The sequence below is a fragment of the Ahaetulla prasina genome, chromosome 1 (genome assembly GCF_028640845.1).
Source record: "Ahaetulla prasina isolate Xishuangbanna chromosome 1, ASM2864084v1, whole genome shotgun sequence".
In the NCBI taxonomy this organism is placed as follows: domain Eukaryota; kingdom Metazoa; phylum Chordata; class Lepidosauria; order Squamata; family Colubridae; genus Ahaetulla; species Ahaetulla prasina.
Genome location: NC_080539.1, coordinates 257,930,265 through 257,952,581, shown reverse-complemented (window position 1 = coordinate 257,952,581; position 22,317 = coordinate 257,930,265). Strand labels below are relative to the sequence as shown.

Sequence of the window (22,317 nt, the reverse complement as noted above, 5' to 3'; positions counted from 1 at the left end):
AATATACACACATACACACATCACGCACACACCACACGTGTGTGTGTGTGTGTGTGTGTGTGTGATGTATTTTTTCTGTTTAGACACATAATGCAAACAGACACACAATAGGAGGAGGAATGTGTGTTGGATATATTGGCCACTTTGAGTTATTTGTAAAAATAATAAAAATGGGAAATAAGTAAAATGAAGCTACTTTGTCAGACTTTTGTCTATAACTCAGTAGCATCTTTTCAGCTGGTTGCAGCTCACCCAAGCTGTGTTTTCTCAAGATTTGGGGAATTATTTTGGGGAATTTCTATATGCAGTGCCTGTGTACTGTCATACTTGGTACTTCTAATTGTTTATATGTTCACAATTTCTAAGAAAGGGGGTTTATTTAAATAAGGAAATCTATTTAAACTCCTAGCAGCATTTCCAGTTCTTTATTTATGCTGGGAGGTTCTGCAGAACTAAGAAAGAAGAGAGTCACTGCATTTTTGGCACTGCTACTTCAACAATATCTGTGCCCAATTTGCCAGCTATGGAAGTTAAAAATCTGGTCTGTACTGGCAAATGGGAAAAGATGCTGGATTAAATTGGAACCTAAAAATAGAAACCTGAACAGCTGGAACATCTGATATTTTGAGGCTCTATGTAATTGTATTTGTATGTGTCTATGTATATGTAAATTTTCTTGTTGTATTTGCGTTAATCAACAGAACTATATCAAGGCTGACTGTATTGATCCACAAGCAGACATTCTCTTAGATAGAGGTAAGCCTTATAAGCTCATACAGAAAATCAGAACAAGATGTTCAGCTACCAAAGTATTCCAGTGTAGGTCATTTAGAGCCCTTCAGATATAGTTGGACAACAACTACCCAGTTTGCTCATCATTACCAGCACTGGCTGAGACTAGTGAAAGGCACAATACATCTAAAGTGCCACAGGCTGTTGTATACCTTAACTATCCTTACACCCAGATGGATTTAATTCTCACTGGAAAATTTTCTTTTTCCTGTAGGCACTCTTGGACTTCAAAAGCAAAAGTGTGTATTATGTTAAATATGCCTTAAAATGGCTATGCTCCCGCTCTCCATTTTGCACAGTGAAAAATAGTTCATGCCTTTCTTCCAGCCAGAATCCAGAAATTATTATTTCTCACACCCAATATTCCTGGTGGACTACAAACAATGATACAACAACATACCTTTCTTCCTTCCTGTTCTTCATCATCAAAGGTGAAACAATGAGAATTCTGAGAAAGCGAAAATGGAAATTCATTGAATGAATTAAGAAAATAATTTTCTCTAAACATAAGAAATTTTTTAAAACAAATGACAATTAATCAATTTCTTCCAAATACCTAGCTACTCAGATGCTAACCAATTAAATATTTAAGCTGAGTAAAAAAGGAAAGAAAAAGAAACGTAAGATGGATTATTACTTTCTAATTAGCTTTATTAATTGGGGCAGTTATTTTCAAACCTATCTTTTTTAAAAAAAACATTTCTATGACTACTTGTTTTTTGAAGTAAACTCTAGGCACTGTAATATATTTTGAGGCATATTTGAAGGTAAATAGCTCAAACATGCACTGGCGACATTATAATTTAAATATGGACTACATGATTACCAAACTTTTTCTGCCATTGCATATTTCAGATGAAGATAATGAGCAAGACTTCATGCATAGGTTTGCCTCTCATTACCGTTTTTCTATCTGAGGCATTTCTCATTAGCCTGTAATGATCTCTCCCAGGTGGCCCAGTTCATAAACTGGGATTTTGTCCAAATTTTCCCAAATGGCAAATACCTTCAGCTTAATAAAAGTTTTTTCCCAATTGCCAATCATGTTCTGAAGAAGGGAATTTAAACAACTTTTTCAGTTGTTTTATTTATTTAAATTGTATTCATACAACTATTCTTTCATTTTGGAAGTCTGTTAATAGACTTCACTGGCATTTGACAATAGAAAGCATAAGTTGAAGCAGTTTATTTATTTGTGTGCCTTTCTTAGTTGCTAAAATCAGAGACATCAGCTCTAATATAATCCAAGAATTTTCACTTATCATAGCATATTTTACCGCAAAATGAAAATTTCCAGCTTGCGGTATCTTGAAACAGTATGCCTGACATTGTTCTCAAGCGACTGCTATAGCTTAGTTAGACGCTATAAGCACATCAAGCAATCCATTCTCAGCTACTTTTCAGTGGTGACAGCTTGAAAGAGGAACATGGGCTACAACTGCTACTTTTAGAATTATATCAGGTCTTTTTGGAACAAGATATATTTTTCTGTTATTATTAACTAAGAAAGGAATTGCCATATGTTTTGCTTTATCCATTATGCAGTACCTTCTGGAGTTATCTGGCACAAATTCTTAGAAAGTCTCGGCACTAGCCTTTTTCCATATTGAGAGGTACCCATGAACCATTCATGTGTTTTCTGAGAATGGCATCTACCCATCACACACCGAGACTGATGGAGAAACATTTTAACAAAGGTCTCAACTTCTCTGTAGCACAACAATGGAACTACAATCACATTCTCTCTAAATAAAACTGTAAAAAACTATCAGTATCTGAAAAGACAAGATAATCTGATATTTTATCCCCCAGAGTAAAAATTAGTGATGTTATCGTTACTGCAGTTAAAGTTTTCAGCAAGATAAAACTTCCTGGTTGAACATTTTGGACAGGTCAGAGTAGCAGAGCTCATTCTCCCACAGTATTTCCAGTTAGGAAGGTTCTATGGTCAACAATATTTTAAAAAAAAAAGTCTGCTTGAAGTTTCAGAAATCCCCTCCCAATTGATCGACAATGGCCAAATAGGTAGTATATAGGTAGTTCTTGACATACAACCATAGTAGAGCCTGCCCATTATAGTTGTATGTCATGACAGTCATATGACCAACCTGATCTTATTACTTTTTTGTAGCAGTCGTTAACCAACTCACCTAGGTTATTAAGTGAAGATTATAAAGTGTGGTCATAGAGCAAATGCCACAGTTGTTAAGCTGCAATTGTTAAGCAAACCAATGGTTCACTTGGGGCACCATTTTGCCAAAAATCGAAAGTGCAAAATGTTTGGCAAAACATCGTAAAGTACAGTCATATGACTGCGGGATATTACAAACTATTATAAACGCAGCTTTGTTGCTGAGTGCCCGAAGTTAAGTCACGGGATTGCTAAGGTGACCTGATTGTTGGATCTTTGAATCCAGATCATAAACCCCTATATTGATGAGGTGGGCCCTTTATAGAGTTAGATGTAAGTTGAGGACTACCTGTATAGCAGCTTCATAGAGGTATATGAAGAGAATGCAACCTACCAATTAATATTCATATTCCTTCTCATTATCCTCTATGAAAATAACATTTGGAGTTACATGTATTACATGCAGCTTTTCTGAAAATCTGTTGCAGAGAAAGTCACAAAGATGTACAGACCAAAAAATACCAATCAATTCACAACTGCATATTCATGAGTTTGATTTCAAGTTAATACTGAAGGACATAGTTCCGGTTGTGTAACATTTTGAAGTAAGTCTAAGGGTGACTAAGTATGAACCCTTCACCTCACCACAACCATTTATTTTATTTTATCATTTATTATATGAAAAGTTCCAAGGTTACGATAGATTGTATCTAAACCAGTAATAATCAACATAATTCTTTACCTACACTGTTTCCTAGGACTGTATATTTGTGGATTTCATACACCTGCCTATCACTTAGTTCTTTTTTTCCTTTTTCATCTAAAATGTTCTCCCCACTATTTCTCTGGCATGAATCATTCTCTCACAAAAGCATACTTTCATTGTTGTATCCCAGCTGCAGTTCATTTTTGAGAAAGGAAGGAAGAAAATAACCCCAAATGACTAGGTTAAAAGATTAATAACAAGAATATACTGCCCAATAATACAGGCAGATGAAACTGAAGGGAGCATCACAAGAACATCATTAAAACATGCAATGTGAATTCTTCAGCACTCGGTCAGGGTGCCTCGATTCCCAATGAAAACTCACCTCCTGGTTGTAGATCTGTAGCACCTTGAGGACAGTATCTTGCTTCCCATTTTCTACAGTCTCTAGCACAGCTTGGAGTGTCATGTCTGCCCACAGGAACGGGGCCGACTGCAGTGAAATGTAGTAGAAGGCTTTGTGGCGTGGCTGGATATTTACTGATGCAAAGAGTCCTTGTTAAACAGCTGATGAGAAGAGGGAGGAACATTAGCGAGCCTAGCCACTCCAGGATGCCAAAGTACAAAGCAGATGGAAGCTCCCAGTAAAACCAGCCAGTAGCTCGCTATCTTGCTCACACACTAATCCTCTTCCTCTTTGGGCTTTTCAGCATTTAATAAATGTCCTTTGAGCAAAGCATTACCTAGCTAGCCTTCCCTTCCGCCGGTCGAGGATTACCTTAAAACAGATAACTGCATGATGTAGCTCCTCAAATCACCTCCTCCACCCATTGTCCTCATTTCTCTCTATAAATATAAAACAAAAGAAAAGAAATTCCCCTATGATAATAAAAGGATGTACTCCCAGCAAAACCACCCGTTCTCCTTGCTGGGTTCAGATGGCAATACATTTTCTGGTGAAAAAACATTGGAGGTCTGAAAACGTACTAAAGCTGTGCTCACCAATCAGAGTATTTCTCAAACTGACTCATCCCTCAGATTCAAATCTCTGATCCTGCTTAGAAAACATGAGGTGGAGGTAACCTTTCCACCCTAAGGCCTTAACTCTTTGGTTGCCAAGTCCTCTGCATTTCTAGGTCCAACATTCGGTCTGTGTCACCACAAAGACAGTAGCTGTTTAAGAATGCAGATATGTGTTTGTAACCCTCCGGCAGTCATGCTAATCACAGTGCATGTCACAGTATGTGATGGTAACAACTGTGACAGCGGAAGGGACCGGCAGGCTGTCAAGGCAGATGTTAGAAGAACTTGCCACAATCATAACCCTTATCCTTATGATTTAAATCAGCCTGCCCCCCCAACTCTTCAGCTTACAGGTCCCTTCATGAAGTTTCAGATTGTTCATCAACCCTCAAATATTTACTATATGCAAATAATTTAATGAACACTGCTTTAACTAATAGTACTATGAATAACAACAACAACAACAACAACAGACAGACAGACATCTAGCCCACAATATGCCTGACATCACTATTGTGGAAAAGAAAAAATGTCTGTTTCATTGATATTGAAATACCAGGTGATGCACGGATTGAAGAGAAACAGCTAAAAAAAGCTCAAAATATTGTGATTTACCTGACTAACCAAGCGTCAGGTGGCTTACAGAACATACATAGCAAAAACAGAATGCAACATCAGTAGAAAACTAACTCAAACAGCAGTTAGAGGTCAAAATTTAAAAATTATGCAAATTCTGGCAAATGGCGCTGCTGTGTAACATTAATCCCCAGAGACCCTCTGGAAGAGCCATGTTTTAATCAGCTAATGAGAGTCACTTGTGGAATGGCTCATCCTTGTTCAGAAGGCAACTATTCCAAAGGACAGGAATTACAGAGGATCTGGTGGTCAGGCCCCCTTATGCTGTACCTCCTAGCAGGGGGACCTTTAGCAAGTGCTCCCTAGTTCTCTGTGTAGGGAGGCAGAAACTATTAGAGAATTTGTAGGGTGTAAACCAGAACTGCAAATAACAGTTCCCAGAATATCATGAATGCTACTATTTCAGTCACTTCTCACTTTCTAAAGTGTTGTCCTTCACAATTTACATATCTGTTAAGGAAAACACCAGGCAACTTAGTTGCCACAGAAATGATGAAGTAGCTTTAAAATAAGTAAACTGCTTGTTGTTTTTTGTTTGCAAATTTCAAGAATAGCATGGAATAACATTTAAATAAAAAGGAATAATGTGCCAAAATGTGTGTATCACTGAGCAAATGCCAGGATCAGCAGTTCTGGCAAAAGGTTTCCCAAAACTTGGAACAATCTGTAGATTACAAATGCTTCCACAGTTGTTTAAAAGAAACAACAACATTTGACTACTCATACTATAAACACGCAGCAGAGAGCTTGAAAATTTTTAAAAACAAAGTAGGTTATTGTAGTCAACTTTCTTCTGTGCAGAGAACATATATAGAATGCCTCCTCACCCAGCACAAGCAATTTTTACATACAGCCAATAAGGTGTCTACAGACACAACTGTAGACACAAGACACACTTAGAGCTGTCTTACTCTATGGGTGAGCAAAACAGCAGGGGAACAGTAGTACAGGTAATTTTTGACTTATGACCACAATATTTCTGTTGTTAAGTGGTATATTTGTTAAGTGAGTTTTGCCCCATTTTATGACTTTTCTTGCCATAGTTGTTAAGTGAATCACTGCAGTTTATAAGTTAGTAACCCAGCTGTTAAGTGAATCTCCCATTAACTTTGCTCATCAGAAGGTCGCAAAAAGAAATCACATGACCTTGGGTCACAGCAACGGTCATAAGTATGAACCAGTTGCCAAGCATCTGAATTTTGATCACATGATCATGGGGATGCTGCAAAGATTGTAACTTTGAAAAACGGTAATAAGTCACAGTGTGTCGTTTCCCACTCCTCCACTGACGGCCGGGTCGGGGAAGTCTGTATCAAGCGTGCCTCTGCAGCTCTGCCAAAGTCCTATCAGAGTTCTCAAGGCAGGCAGGAGACCAGGAAGTGACTTCAGCAATCCAAGTTAGACTTTGCCTGACTCAGAGAATGCCAGAAAGCAGATCCTTTATATAGGCCATGGGGTGTGGCTCCATGACTCAGCACTTATCCAGGCCTGCCCCTCCCTTCCTTTTGCTGACGTCTCCTCTCAATTCTCCGGAAGCGAGGATCTCTCCAGCCTCCAGCTGTTGGTAATCTGGCTTCACATTCTTCAGGCTCACATGCTATGGGGGAGGGGTTTAGTTGCTCCGTTTGCCTGGGCATGGTGCCAGGACTGGGGACTGAAGGCACGTCAGGCCCTTCGTCTTGCTCGGCCTGTCCGGGCATGGTGCCAGGGCTGGGGCCTGGAGGCATGCCAGGACATTCTTCCGAACTATCAGCGTCCGGCAGGAGATAAGAGGGGCCCGGCTGCAGCAGGGGGAGTGGGCGAGACACAACACAGTGCTTTTGTATCTTCGAATGGTCACTAAATGAACTGTTGTAAGTCAAGGACTACCTGCACTTTTTCTGGTTAAGGAATTTTATTAAAAGACAAAAGCTTCATCTCATGAAGTGAGATAATTTCTTTTTATAAATCTACTAGTCCGAAAACATGCTACCCAATGCCTGATTTCTTTTGCTATTGTTATTGCTGTATTTGTTTGAATACGTCATTATATACCAATATATAAATTGTATTTTGTTTGTACTTTATTTATTTTTCATCAAAAACAAAACCATTCTATTTCTCTCTACATGTTTGGCCCAGGTTTCTTTATGCACAACAATGAATAGATTACAGATATGTTTATTTCTAGTATGAAGAATACCCCTGTGCTCAACTTATATTCTGAAAGCCATAGAATTCGTTACGAATTTCAGAATAAGAGTGGTAATAGATTGTGAACCAAGGTCCTTCATCTTACAGTATTTGTAACCAAGACTGAGACACTCTGACAAAAACTGCACTTGGCATATCTTGCCATTAAATCTGTAATAGTCACCTGTAACCCTACCTCTTAAGATTTTCTTTTGAAAAAAATAAACATTTTGAAAAAAAGCTGTTTCAGGTTTTTTTAAATTTCGATTTGCAAAACGAATATAGTGGAACACTGCAAAACAGACAAGATCTTTACACAAAGATGAAGTGACAAATTAGAAAACTGTAAGGTTAGAATCAGATCTGTTTTAGATCTGTTGAGCAGTATTACTGCTACCTACATGAGACTCCTTCAAAATTCAACATCTAAATTCCTTTGAAAACATTCACACACTCCTCCACCACCCATTCATCCACTCTTCTTAGCATAATGGATAATTTATTTAAAATATATTGTGCAAAATAGTCTTTTTATACACTCTCAGTATTTTTAACTAGAGGACAAACACCTTTTCACTTTAAATTCCATTCTAGCCAGCACCAGTGTCCTGGATTAAAAACTGTAAATTTAAGAATAAAGCTAATTAGAAGCAAAAAGCAAAATTTACCTTCTTTATAGTACTGCTGTTTTTGTGTATCAGGTTATTTAGCAAGTTTGTTGTTTCATTTTTTTGAATGAAGCAACTATCCTACCTTCCCTCAATCCTCCTAAAGCAAGACACTAGTGGTGTTTTCTTTCTCCTGGATAATCTCACTAGCAGAAAAACAGAGGGAGCAGTGGGGAATTGTAATGCAGGGCTACTGATCCAGAAATTATAGCAAAGAAAGAATTGACCTCTAGGGAGCTCCACCCCTTTAACAAGTTTTCCTTCAGCTGCAGCTACTGTACAGCTACCCAAGGCTGATGGAAAAGAATTCATACAAAACTATACAGAAATAAAATCTAAATCATGGCACTGAACAGACTGTCAGCTGTATCCAACTGGATCTTGATTCAGACACAACATTTAAGTACATGAGAAGGCATTCAAAGAATAAGAGCTCAGACAAAGACTTGAATTTTTAGAGAGACAACAGACGATAATTCTTCAGAGGGTATGTGAGCATTGTGTCAAAATCATCTGATAGAACATATAGGTAGTCTTATGACCACAACTGAGCCCAAAATTTTTGTTGCTAAGTGAGACATTTGTTAAATGAATTTTACCCCATTTTAAGATCATTCTTTTCACAATTGTTAAGTTAATCATTGCAGTTGTTAAATTATTAACCCAGTTGTTAAGTGAATCTGGCTTTCCCATTGACTTTGCTTATCAAAAGGACGCAAAAGGTGATCACATGACCCCAGGACACTGCAAACATCATAAATATGAGTCAGCTGCCACACGTCTGAATTTTGATCACATGACCGCAGGGATACTGCAATGGTCGTAAATGTGAAAAACGGTCATAAGTCACTTTTTTCAGTGCCGTTGTAACTTTGAACAGTCACTAAATGAACTGTTGTAAATCGGGGACTACCTGTGCATCTTGTAAAGGCATTGATATAAATTCTTAGCAGAATGAGTCAAGAATCACTACTGCCTTATGACTACTGGTTTGTAGTGCAGATGTGGGTATTTTATGGCCCCTGGGCCACATCTGGCCCTTTGGCTGTCCCTGTCAATCAGAAATTAGAAATCAAATGCAAATAAGTATACACAGTGCACGCAATACCACTGCATAGCTTTTATTTTGAATGCGACAATTCTTTTTTCAATTTATGTGTGGGTACATGTGTGGGTGCCTACACACCTTCACAGCACTACTGGTTCGGCCCTACACAACAGTCCCAGTTTTTCATGTGGCCCCTTGGGAAAATTAATTGCCAACGTAGCCCGATGTAGCACAAGGCTTTTTTGAACCAATCTCTTTTTGATAAGTATGTAGAGGAGAGAGAATCCATTTTATCATTATTTCACTTCCACTACCCTTCATCCACATTACATGTTGGCCACATGTCACACTAGGTTCAAATGTATTTACCCAATTACTTAAGGTGTCAATTTACATATAGGAATGGGGCATCACAAAGAAGAACTTCCCCATTTCACATCACCTTCTTTATAACCCATATCTAGTTATTGGTGAAGAAATGCCCCCAAATCTAGCTACATCTCTGGGAATGCGAGATCTTTTTGAACACTGAATTATTTTAGGTTTTATTGCAACGCTGCATCTCCATAACAATTCATCTGAGTTTTGAAAGCTCTATATTGTCTCTATAAATTTTTATCCTTTTCAGAAAACTGTCCTATCGTTTCTCCTTTTTCTTTTGATCCTAACAGAATCATTTTCCTTCTACCTTAGATGCAAGTCTAAGACAAAAAGCTCTTTTCTGTGATTCTGTTAAAGTTTGAAAATAACTTAATCAAGACAGATTCAGAGTAACAGATTATGTGTTAAAAATCACTTCAAGATTTCATTTGAAATTATTGATTTACATCTATGACAGAGGAGCAAAAGTTACATCTTACTAGCATTCCTTTTGTGACCTTCACATTCATTTTGGCATTTTGGGAATGGAGAAGAAGATGGATTTTTAAAAGGTAATATAAATACTCTATACCTTATAATTACTTGCATCCATTTCACCTCTTAAAACTTGTGAACATCCCTTTCAAAACAGGCTTAATCCTACCTATCATTTGGAATATGGGTCTCTTGAATACATTCATATTTGAATAAGTGCTTGATCTTTTTGTTTTTTAAATCATTGATGCTGCTTTTCGCATAATATACAAATCACTGTAATAAAATTGGCTCTGATGACAGTTATTTTCCCCTTCTGCTGAGCAACACACCTGCTACTGCTGTATTATCATATTTGCATATGACACTTGGGTATTCTTGCTTGCTAGGATAGAAAATATATTTATTGCCAAAACTTTAGCTAGTGGTTTTGTAAAAGAGCATCATTCAACCATCTAATTCTCAAGCAGCATTGCAACTAGAACAAGATATTGGGAACAGATGTTAGGTCTTCTATAGGCCAACTTATTCCAAAGGAGATTTGCTTTGCAAGTGAGAGAAGCAAATTGTATTTGATTTCTGTCACAATAATGCCAACATAGGTAAAGGTTTCCCCTGTCCAGTCATTTCTGACTCCAGGGGGTGGTGCTCATCTCCGTTTCTTAGCCAGGGAGTCAGCGTTGTCTGGGGACCTTTTCTGTGGTCATGTGGCCAAGGCACACAGAATGCTGTTACTTCTCATTGAAATGGGATCTCTTTATCTACTCACATATACATGCTTTCAAACTTCTAGGTGAGCAGGAGCTGGGGAAGTAACAGGAGCTCATCCTGTTGCACAGCCCTTGGGTCTCGAACCCAGGCTGCCAATTTTCCAGCTGACAAGCTCAGGGTCTTTAACTGCTAAGCCATCGTGACCCCACCTTAACATAACATGTGAAACTACTCATTTTTTTAAAAAAATGCAAGTTTAGTAAAGTAGGTTGTGACTGTTTTTTGATCGATTAGCTATGTGCCACCAAAGTCAACATCATCTCTAAGCAACCAACAGATACTTTCTCCAGGAGGACCATGTATGGGCAGAGGAAATGAGAAGGGAAGATAATTTTAGGTCCTGACCTATGGAGCTCTATCAGGTCACTCAGTTTATGCTCAAAAATTTCCTAGATGGAAGTAATTGAAGCAGTATACCGGTAATTATGACTCGGCACTTTCACACAAAAGCAGTAGTTGACGGGTTTGGCATTCAATGCTATATATCTGCAGACACCTACTTTCCTAAAAGAAATATTCCTTGCTTTTATCTGCACAATACAGGACAGATGTGACAGCATTTCAGGACCCCTCCACAATTGGATAACAATTTTCCTGACAAACAGACAACAAGTGGTCAAAATTGGCAATGCTATATCAAATCCTGTTCCTGTTAAAAATGGTGTTCCCCAAGGCAGCGTTCTTGGACCAACACTCTTCATATTATACATTAATGATCTCCGTGACCAAATAACAAGTAATTGTGTTCTCTTTGCTGATGATGTCAAACTATTTAACACCACCAATAATACAGCTACCCTTCAAAAAGACCTTGACTTTGTATCGGAATGGTCTAAAATTTGGCAACTCCAAATCTCTACCAGCAAATGTTCAGTCTTGTATATTGGAAAAAAGAACCCAAACACTAAGTACAAGCTTGATGGATATTACCTTACAGATGACCCACACCCTGTTAAAGACCTTGGAGTTTTCATATCAAATGATCTAAGTGCCAAAGCCCACTGCAACTACATTGCAAAAAAAGCTTTAAGGATTGTAAACCTAATCTTGCATAGCTTCTTCTCCAAAAACACTACTCTACTAACATGAGCATATAGAACATTTGCTAGACCAATTCTTGAATACAGCTCGACTGTCTGGAACCCATACCACATTTCTGACATCAATACAATTGAACGTGTCCAGAAATATTTTACAAGAAGAGTTCTCCACTCCTCAGAATACAACAAAATACCTTATGCCACCAGACTTGAAATCCTGGGTTTAGAAAATTTAGAACTACGCCATGACTTGAGTTTAACTCATAGAATCATCTATTACAATGTCCTTCCTGTCAAAGACTACTTCAGCGTCAATTGCAACAATACACGAGCACACAATAGATTTAAGCTTAATGTTAACCGCTCCAATCTTGATTGCAGAAAATATGACTTCAGTAACAGAGTTGTTAATGCCTAGAATACACTACCTGACTCTGTGGTCTCTTCCCAAAATCCCCAGATCCTCAACCAAAAACTGTCTACTATTGACCTCACCCCATTCATAAGAGGTCTATAAGGGGCGTGCATAGGAGCACAACAGTGCCTACCGTTCCTGTCCTATTGTTTCCTTTCTTTATATTCAATTAATTTAGTTATTACATACTCATACTTATATATATACTTGTATATTGTATAGTTATTTCATGCTTACACTCATATATACTGTGTGACTGACTGACTAAATAAATAAATAAATAAATAAATGAAATGTGGAAGTATGGGACACTATTAACTTGCTCTGTTCAAGGAAAGAAACTGGAGAGGATTTCTAGCTTTCGCTGAGCATGAAGAGCAAACAGACAGCTACCACTTCAACTGATTGGAATATTTTTGAAGATACCTCTGCAGACTTGGATGAACTCACAGACACTGTAACATCATATGTCAGCTTCTGTGAAGACCTATGTGTACCTACAAGGAACTTGCGAATATATAGTAACAACAAACCTTGGTTCACACCTAAACTTAAGCAGCTACGACATTCCAAAGAGGACGCCTACAGAAAAGGTGATAAAATGCTGTACAATCAGGCCAGAAATGCACTAACAAGGGAGATCAGAGCAGCAAAAAGAAGCTACTCTGAAAAGCTAAAGAATCAGTTTTCAGCAAATGAACCAGCAAACATGTGGAAAACTCTTAAAAATATCACCGGCTATGGCAAACCTCCTTCCCAGGCTGAAGGTAATCAACAACTGGCAGATGACCTGAATGAGTTTTACTGCAGGTTTGAAAGGAAACTACAGCCACCTATCTCCACAACCCCCATCTCAGACACACCAACAACAGCCAAGCCTCCTACAACTGACCCCATTTCATTGGGTTCACAACCCCTAGTGATCACAGAAAAGGAAGTGCAGGACCTATTTCACAGACAAAAGCCAGGAAAAGCTCCAGGCCCAGACAAGATAACTCCTTCTTGCTTAAGTCTGTGCTGACCAATTGGCCATCTTCACCCATATTTTCAATAAATCACTAGAGATGTGCTATGTTCCTTCTTGCTTCAAACGCTCTACCATCATCCCAGTACCGAAGAAGCCCACCATCAGGGAACTGAATGACTACAGTTGCTTTAACATCTGTAGTCATGAAAACCTTTGAAAGGCTAGTGCTTTCCTACTTGAAAAAACATCATGGATCCACTGTTAGACACCTTGCAATTTGCATACCGAGCAAATAGGTCAACAGATGATGCTGTTAATATGGCTCTGCACTACATCCTACAACATCTTGAGTCTCCAAAGACCTATGCAAGGGTCCTTTTTGTAGACTTTAGTTCAGCATTCAATACCATCATTCCAGATATTCTTCTAACTAAGCTAAACCAGCTACAGGTATACGTTGGTTCCGTCCCAGGCGCCTGATGGACCCCGAGAGGTTCCTGACGGAGCTTGGGCCATTTCCTGAGGATCTGGCCCACGGCACGACTGAGGAACTAGTCGTGGCCTGGGAACAGGCCGCGGCTGGGGCCTTGGACCGTGTCGTGCCTTTGCGGCCTCTGACCCGGCGCAGATCTTGTCCAGCACCTTGGTTCTCCGAGGGGCTGAGGGAGATGAAACGCCAGAGAAGACGCCTAGAGAGCACTTGGAGGTCCAGTCGTTCTGAAGCTGATCGGACACTAGTTAGGTCCTATTCTAGGACCTACCTAGTGGCAATGAGGGAGGCGAGGCGTTCTTACGCCTCCACCCTCATTGCGTCGGCAGATAACCGCCCGGCCGCCCTGTTTCGGGTGACCCGCTCCCTCCTTCATCAGGAGGTGCGGGATGACCCTTTGCAGGGACGAGCCGAGGAGTTTAGTGGTTATCTATACGATAAAATCGCTCAGCTCCGGGACGGTCTGGACCGAAATTGGGATGATCCAAGCGAGGGAGAGGAGACACGTCTTGTTGAGCCGGTTTGGGATGAGTTTGACCCTGTGGCTCCCGAGGACGTGGACAGGTTGTTGGGGAGGCTTCACGCCACGACATGTTTACTGGACCCGTGTCCTTCCTGGCTGGTACTGGCCACTCAGGAGGTGACACGAGGCTGGCTCCAGAGGATTATCAACGCTTCTTTGTTGGAAGGGGTTTTCCCTGCCGCCTTGAAAGAGGCGGTGGTGAGACCCCTCCTCAAGAAGCCCTCCCTGGACCCAGCTATTTTGGGTAATTATCGTCCAGTCTCCAACCTTCGCTTCGTTGCGAAGGTTGTAGAGAGTGCTGTGGCGCGACAGCTACCCCAATACCTGGATGAAGCCGTCTATCTAGACCCGTTCCAGTCCGGCTTTCGACCCGGATACAGCACGGAGACAGCTTTGGTCGCATTGGTGGATGATCTCTGGCGGGCCAGGGACAGGGGGTATTCCTCTGCCCTGGTCCTATTAGACCTCTCAGCGGCTTTTGATACCATCGACCATGGTATCTTGCTGCGCCGGTTGGGGGGATTGGGAGTGGGAGGCACCGTGTATCGGTGGTTCTCCTCCTATCTCTCCGACCGGTCGCAGACGGTGTTGACAGGGGGGCAGAGGTCGGCCGCGAGGTGCCTCACTTGTGGGGTCCCGCAGGGGTCGATTCTCTCGCCCCTGCTGTTCAACATCTACATGAAGCCGTTGGGTGAGATCATCAGTGGCTTCGGGGTGAGATACCAACAGTACGCTGATGACACCCAGCTGTACTTTTCCACCCCGGGCCACCCCAATGAAGTTGTTGAAGTGCTGTCCCGGTGTTTGGAAGCCGTACGGGTCTGGATGGGGAGAAACAGGCTCAAGCTTAATCCCTCCAAGACGGAGTGGCTGTGGATGCCGGCATCCCGATTCAGTCAACTGCAGCCGCGGTTGACTGTTGGAGGCGAGTTACTGGCCCCAAAGGACAGGGTGCGCAACTTAGGTGTCCTCCTGGATGATCGGCTGTCATTTGAAGATCATTTGACGGCCGTCTCCAGGAGGGCCTTCCACCAGGTCCACCTGGTTCGGCAGTAGCGCCCCTTCCTTGATCGGGATGCCTTGTGCACAGTCACTCATGCGCTCGTTACCTCTCGCTTGGATTATTGTAATGCTCTCTACATGGGGCTCCCCTTGAAGTGCACTCGGAGGCTTCAGTTAGTCCAGAATGCAGCTGCGTGGGTGATAGAGGGAGCTACGCGTAGCTCCCATGTAACACCGCTCCTGCGCAGACTGCACTGGCTACCTGTGGCCTTTCGAGTGCACTTTAAGGTGTTGGTTACGACCTTTAAAGCGCTCCATGGCTTAGGGCCTGGGTACCTACGGGACCGCCTGCTGTTACCACATGCCTCCCACCGACCCGTACGCTCTCACAGAGAGGGACTTCTCAGGGTGCCGTCCGCCAAACAATGTCGGCTGGCGGCCCCCAGGGGAAGGGCCTTCTCTGTGGGGGCTCCCACACTCTGGAACGAGCTTCCCCCAGGTTTACGCCAAATACCTGACCTTCGGACTTTCCGCCGCGAACTGAAGACACACCTTTTTATCCGCGCGGGGCTGGCTTGAATTGAATTTTAAATGTCAAATTTTTATTAATTTTAAATGGGGTTTTTTAGTGTATGGTAAATTTTTTAAATTTTCAGGCTAATTTAAATAAGTTTTTTAAATTGCATTTTAAATTGTACTTTGTATTGTTTGTTTTATTTTGCCTGTACACCGTCCTGAGTCCTTCGGGAGAAGGGTGGTCTAAAAATCAAATAAATAAATAAATAAATAAAAAGGTACCGGAACAGACTTGTAAGTGGATCACAAGCTTCCTAACAAACAGGAAGTAGCAGGTGAAGCTAAGCAAGATCACATCAAATACCTGTACAATTAGCACAGGGGCCCCCCAAGGCTGTGTGCTCTCCCCACTTCTCTTCTCTCTGTATACCAATGACTGCATCTCCAACGATCCATCTGTTAAGCTACTGAAGTTCGCAGATGACACAATAGTGATTGCTCTCATTTGAGACAATGACGAATCCGCATATAGACGAGAGGTCGAACGACTAGCCTTGTGGTGCAACCAAAGCAATCTGGAACTGAACACACTCAAAACCGTAGAAATGGTGGTAGACTTTAGGAGAAACCCTTCCATACTTCCACCTCTCACAATACTAGACAACATAGTATCAACAGTAGAAACCTTTAAATTTCTAGATTCTATAATATCGCAAGATCTAAAATGGACAGCCAACATCAAAAACATCATCAAAAAAGGACAACAAAGAATGTTCTTTCTGTGCCAACTCAGTAAGCTCAAACTGCCCAAGGAGCTGCTGATTCAGTTCTACAGAGGAATTATTGAGTCTGTCATTTGCACCTCTATAACTGTCTGGTTTGGTTCTGCAACCCAACAAGAAAAACACAGACTTCAGAGGATAATTAGAACTGCAGAAAAAATAATTGCTTACCAACCTGCCTTCCATTGAAGACCTGTATACTGCACGAATCAAGAAGAGGGCCGTGAAAATATTTACAGACCCCTCGCATCCTGGACATAAACTGTTTCAACTCCTACCCTCAAAATGACGCTATAGAGCACTGCACACCAGAACAACTAGACACAAGAACAGTTTTTTCCCGAAGGCCATCACTCTGCTAAACAAATAATTCCATCAACACTGTCAGACTATTTACTGAATCTGCACTACTATTAATCTTCTCATAGTTCCCATCACCAATCTCTTTCCACTTATGACTGTATGACTATAACTTGTTGCTGGCAATCCTTATGATTTATATTGATATATTGACCATCAATTGTGTTGTAAATGTTGTACCTTGATGAACGTATCTTTTCTTTTATGTACACTGAGAGCATATGCACCAAGACAAATTCCTTGTGTGTCCAATCACACTTGGCCAATAAAATTCTATTCTATTCTATGATGGGAAATGGGACCTTTGCCAACTTACACCCCATAAAATGATATCCCCATTGAAACTGCGACGTGTCCTCCTTTTTTTCTTCCCTCCACACCCCCCACACGCTAAACTCCAATGCAAATTTTAAATCAAGGATCTTTTCAGCAATAAAAAAAGCTGATACCACCAGAACAATGTGTTCCTCTGCCATTAAATCATGAAAAGTAACCCTTGTTTATGACCTTGCACATTTGCCAAAAAAAAACCTGGGAAGCTGAACCCTGGTTTACCCAACTAAGGCATTGTTAAACCAACACTGAACCATAAACCAAAATAACGGCAGCTACTGCATCGTGGGAAGACCATCAATTCATATTTAACAACTCACGAGAAGCCCTGCGCTGCTACTTATTCTTCTTGCCTGATGGCACCGAGACCGGGAAAGGACGGAGGAGGGCAGAGAAAAGGGGGAGACTATACTTAAGCCTCCCTGAAACCCCCGAGAGCAGAAGTTACCTACGTTGCGTAATAAAGAAGGTCGCCCGCAGCATTTCTCTCCCTGGGGCGGAAACTCCAAAGGCGCTCCAGCGGGGAGCTTCCACCTTTGGCTCCCGAGACTGACGGGCGTTCCGCGTGCGAGGCTTGCCGCGTCCTTCTCAACCCCACTTGTCTGGGCGCCGGCGCCCGCTTCCTATTACAGGCTAGCCCTCCCTTCGTTCACACGCAACGGCAGCGCGCAACACTCCTCCAGCGTCAGGCTCCCTAGACCGAAGAGCCCGCCTTCCCCGAAAGACCTATCCGCGGCTGCAGCCGGGCCCAGAGCCCTCCTCCTTCCCGCGCACCAAAACAAATCTCCGCTTCTCGGGGGAGGGTGGGGGGCGGAGCAGGACACGGAGGGACACGGAGGCAGGAAGCGGCCATGGCGGACTGGGGCCGAGGTGAGTGCAAAAAAAAAAAAAAGAGGAGGAGAAGAGGAAAGAGCGAATGGATGCGGCGGCCCTCCTTTTCTTCATTGCCTTGACAGGTTCCTTAGTTTTGGAAGAGGAGAGGGATGCCAAATAAGGAAGGGGTGTTTTGGAGCCATCCTCTGCTTAGATGTCTCTCTCCATTCTTTTCGCATTACTCCAACCTTTTGGGGATGGGGACGGGGACGGGCACCGTCGCCTGTGGAACAGCTGGCAGGAGAGGAATGTCCTCCGGGAAAAACAGCTGCCTTCTCTATTCTCTTCTCTCCGTGGCCACCACGCCAGCTTTCCTGCTTACACTTAAAGATGATCTTGGTTGGGGCCGAAGAAAGGCAATAGTAAAATACAGAATAACAGAGTTAGAAGGGACCTTGGAGGTCTTTTAGTCCCAACTCCCTGCCCAAGCAGGAGACCATATGAAATGGTGGTAGGATTCCCTGGTATGTTGAACTGGGTAGGCTTTGTCGGCATAGCCATTTTTAATTGTTGTTTTTTTTTACAAAAGTATTTATTTTTGAACTCTGCCAGCTCAATAACAATTTGAACCTGGAATTTGGGGGGAATGTGTGTGTGTGAAATTCTCTAGAGATCTGTAGGTTACCCACTGTTTGACCTTTTCTGTAAACTCCTACATGTATTCTTAGCTGTTCTTAAGTTATGACGCTCTTTTTTTTTTTTTTTTGCAGGTCCAAACACAAATGCGGTGGATGATATGTTAGATGTGGAAAATAAGCGCATGACAGAAAATCTGGCCACTAAAGTCACCCGTCTAAAATCGGTTGGTAGCTCACTCAATCTGTTAGTCTTTCATTGCTAGCTTATAATGAGTTCTCTATGCTGGATTTTTTTTTCTCTATTGCTATTGAGGAAATGAAAATTGTAATTTTGATCAATCTTTTCCAAAATCAATAATATTACTAAATTATGTCAAAGATGAGAATATTAAAAATAATTTCTTCTTTTTTAAATCTAGCTTGCTTTGGACATTGACAGAGATGTTGAGGATGAAAACCAGTACCTGGATAATATGGTAAAGAACTATTTGCAGTTCATGTGGAATTATTAGTGAAACCTTCCATACATTTGTGCCTTCATTCTGTGAAGTATGATTGATGTAATACCATACAAAACACTTGAGTTATATAAAAACACGATTTTGTGAGAAGATTGCACCAATCACATTCAAAGAAGTTATTACTACTAAACTTTCTTCCTTCCTGGCAACTTTCGTCATTTTGTCTTCATTCCAAAGCAAAACTACAAAAATACCCAATGTATTTTATCCTGTCATGGAGTTCCCAGAGATGTATCTTTGTGTGCGCTACTTTTCTAAAAGAAGTCAAATATGAACCTTTGTCCTCCTGGTATCTGCAATGGCTAATATAAATATTTTAAGGAACTGTTTTGTATAGTCAAATTGGTGAAGTCAATTTCAAAAGGATTTCCTATATATAAACATTTCCATGTATGCAAGTACAAATCATATGTAAGCTATTGCATATTATAAAAATAACAAGTGGCCTGTAATGCTGGTAAATCAACCAGTCACGGCAGCTGTGGCTTGCTATTTCATGCACATGTTAGTTTTCACTTTATATTATCCATTGTAATATTTTTGCATATGATATGTTTTGTTCATCACACTGTTTTGTAAGATTTAAGTTTTAATAGTCTGTTCATTATTAATAAAAACTAATGATGGACCTCAGTCATGTAATTTTTCTCCCATTGAATAAATTGTGAGGATAAATAATGTTAGAAAATTCATAGTGAAAAATGCTGCAGCATCACTATAGTATTACATTGTGAATGTTGCCAGTGTAAGAAGTATGTTTGTGAATGTCTACAGTTTAATTGATTTGATTAGGAGCTGCCCAACTGAAGAATGACTAGATTATTCACAATACAATGAAGAAAATAAAACACAATTCTAAAAGACAGAACCAGAAGAGTAAGGAAGAAAAAGTACAAGTACAAGAAAGCGATAGAATTTCGCTTTCAAATATTTAACAGTTTAATTAATCTTTTCTTTAAATGGGAATCAAAAAATCTCAGATTGATTCTAGATTTTCTTGGCTATTTTAAGCAATGGGATATCTATTCTATAATGCGTTACAGTTATCTTTTTGTTTTGTTTTGTTTTAGGATTCTGATTTTATGAGTGTGACGGGTCTTCTCACAGGAAGCGTGAAGCGTTTCTCTACTATGACTCGGTCAGGAAGGGACAACCGCAAGCTTCTCTGTTATGTCTCTGGTGGACTGGTTCTTGTCTTCTTCATCTTGTATTATTTGGTAACAAGAGCAAGAACTTGAGGGAAATTATTAAAGTTTTGTACTGGATGTTAGTTGAAAGAAAAAAGTGGCAAATGGAGCTGTGGATGACCTTCAGATGTGTATCTTGGGAAGGATTATTTAAATTTTCACAGTAACCCAGAAGCTCCTTTATGAACTACAGCATGATCCTCCATTCGGAACTCATATTTTTTCTTTAAAGGGGATATGATGTTGCTCTCTCGACTTGAAAGCTCAAATGCAACTCAGTTCACTGAAATGAAGTCTCTTTCCCTCTGCCCTTGTATTAGCTTGCTGTCTTTACTTGGTGAAAGAGGAAGCGTATTGGTGATTTTTCTTTCTGCAGTTTATGGTTCAGCAGGAAAATCCTGACGTTTAATAAAAATGTTCTAATGCCCATTTTAATGGGAAAAAAGTGTTGCTTAAAAGACTGATGTTGGAATATGTGCATTTTTTAGAAGTAGTCTGTCACATTGGAATGTCTTTTAAAGCAAAATTGCTTTATCACTGTTTTTTGATAAACCAGCAGCTATAAACAATGATCCTTGCTTGTTAACTCTCAAAGAACAACAGAGTTGGACTTAAAGCACTCACAAAATACAAAATACCTTGTCTATATGACCACATTATTTCTGCTTTTTTCCCTTTCCATTCTAATCAATCCTTTAATTGATTTGCCAGTTTTGAGTTGTACTAACCATGTAGTAAGTTAATGTATCTTCATTTTTTAAACTTTGTCCAAATCAACCGTAAGGTTCTTTTTTAATTTGATGTACTGATTCTAGATTAAAAATTCAGTTTTATACATATTTTTCTAAATTGTATTTTATTTAATTCAACAAGATTTATTTTTGAGTAACGTGCATAGGATTTCATTGTAGTTCTAGCGGTGTTTTGACAAGTAATGATTGCTTACTGATTCTTATCTCGCTAGCAACAACAATATTTTCCTTCTGATGTTTATTATTAAAGCATTAGCAACATTTAAGCCAAGATAGTATGTACAATTACAGGTACTGCTCGACTTATGACAACAGTTGAGCACAAAATTTCTATTGCTAAGCGAGACAATTGTTAAGTGAGTTTTGCCCCATTTTATAATCTTTCTTTCCACAGTTGTTAAGTGAATCACTGCAGTTATTAAGTTAGTAACATGGTTATAAAGTGAATCTGGCTTCACTATTGACTTTGCTTGTTAAAAGATTACAAAAACTGATCACATGACCCTGGGGCAGTGCAATTGTCATAAATACATGTGTGTTGCCAAACATCCAAATTTTGATCACGTGACCATGGGGATGTTGCAAGAATTGTATGTGTGAAAAACAGCCATAAGTCACTCTTTCAGTGCCATTGTAACTTTGAATGGTCACTAAATGAAAGGTTATAAGTTGAGGACTACCTGTAACAAGGCAATTGTGTATTTGTCTACTGAAAAGAACTTTAGATGTACAAAACAAGATTTTTATTTCATACCCGGTTCATCAATACAGTCCAAAATACAGTTTGCCACCATATGTGGTTCCATAGTGGGTGGGGGAGGGGAAGAATAGAAGGAACAAAATATCCAGTGCTGATCCATTTTGGATCTTCCTGTAATTGATGTACATGTACTTTTCACTTGAAGCAAGTGAATATTCTTTTGTGGGTGAACCTAAATTGCAGTTTATCTCACAATTAAAATAGTAACATTCAAATTTAAATTTGAAAATAAAGTAAGTTTAATCATTTGACAACATTCCCAATTTTCCAGAGCATTCATTAGGTCAGTTTTTCTCAATGTTGGCCATTTTAAAATGAGTGGACTTTCAACTCCCAGACTTCCCCAGCTGACCATGCCTTCTATTTTCCATATTGTGTACCATAAAAGGAGAATTAATTTTCATTGAAAAAAAGGA

General features: G+C 40.2%; 2 protein-coding genes across 5 annotated transcripts in view; one reads left to right on the top strand and one right to left on the bottom strand.

The window, feature by feature from the left end:
* The window catches only part of RIC8A (RIC8 guanine nucleotide exchange factor A), a 36,651-nt gene extending 18,762 nt beyond the window's left edge, over nucleotides 1–17,889 (bottom strand). The window contains exons 1-4 of one of the 4 annotated variants that reach the window (XM_058155896.1): nucleotides 17,683–17,889; nucleotides 4,408–4,475; nucleotides 4,015–4,196; nucleotides 1,193–1,240 (exon numbers count right to left, since the gene is read on the bottom strand). In XM_058155896.1, the coding sequence (XP_058011879.1) occupies nucleotides 1,193–1,240; nucleotides 4,015–4,098 (132 nt within the window). In that variant the 5' untranslated portion in view covers nucleotides 4,099–4,196; nucleotides 4,408–4,475; nucleotides 17,683–17,889. Of the gene's footprint in view, nucleotides 1–1,192; nucleotides 1,241–4,014; nucleotides 4,197–4,407; nucleotides 4,476–17,678 lie in introns of all 4 variants that reach the window. The other 3 variants (XM_058155886.1, XM_058155876.1, XM_058155905.1) reach the window with 3 other exon arrangements.
* Nucleotides 17,890–17,948: 59 nt separating this feature from the next.
* Nucleotides 17,949–20,959, top strand: BET1L (Bet1 golgi vesicular membrane trafficking protein like). Its single transcript, XM_058155989.1, has 4 exons — nucleotides 17,949–18,100; nucleotides 18,814–18,905; nucleotides 19,101–19,157; nucleotides 20,273–20,959. Exons 1-4 carry the CDS (start codon nucleotides 18,082–18,084, stop codon nucleotides 20,438–20,440), a joined length of 336 nt encoding a protein of 111 aa, XP_058011972.1. The 5' UTR covers nucleotides 17,949–18,081; the 3' UTR covers nucleotides 20,441–20,959.
* The last annotated feature ends 1,358 nt before the right edge of the window (nucleotides 20,960–22,317 follow it).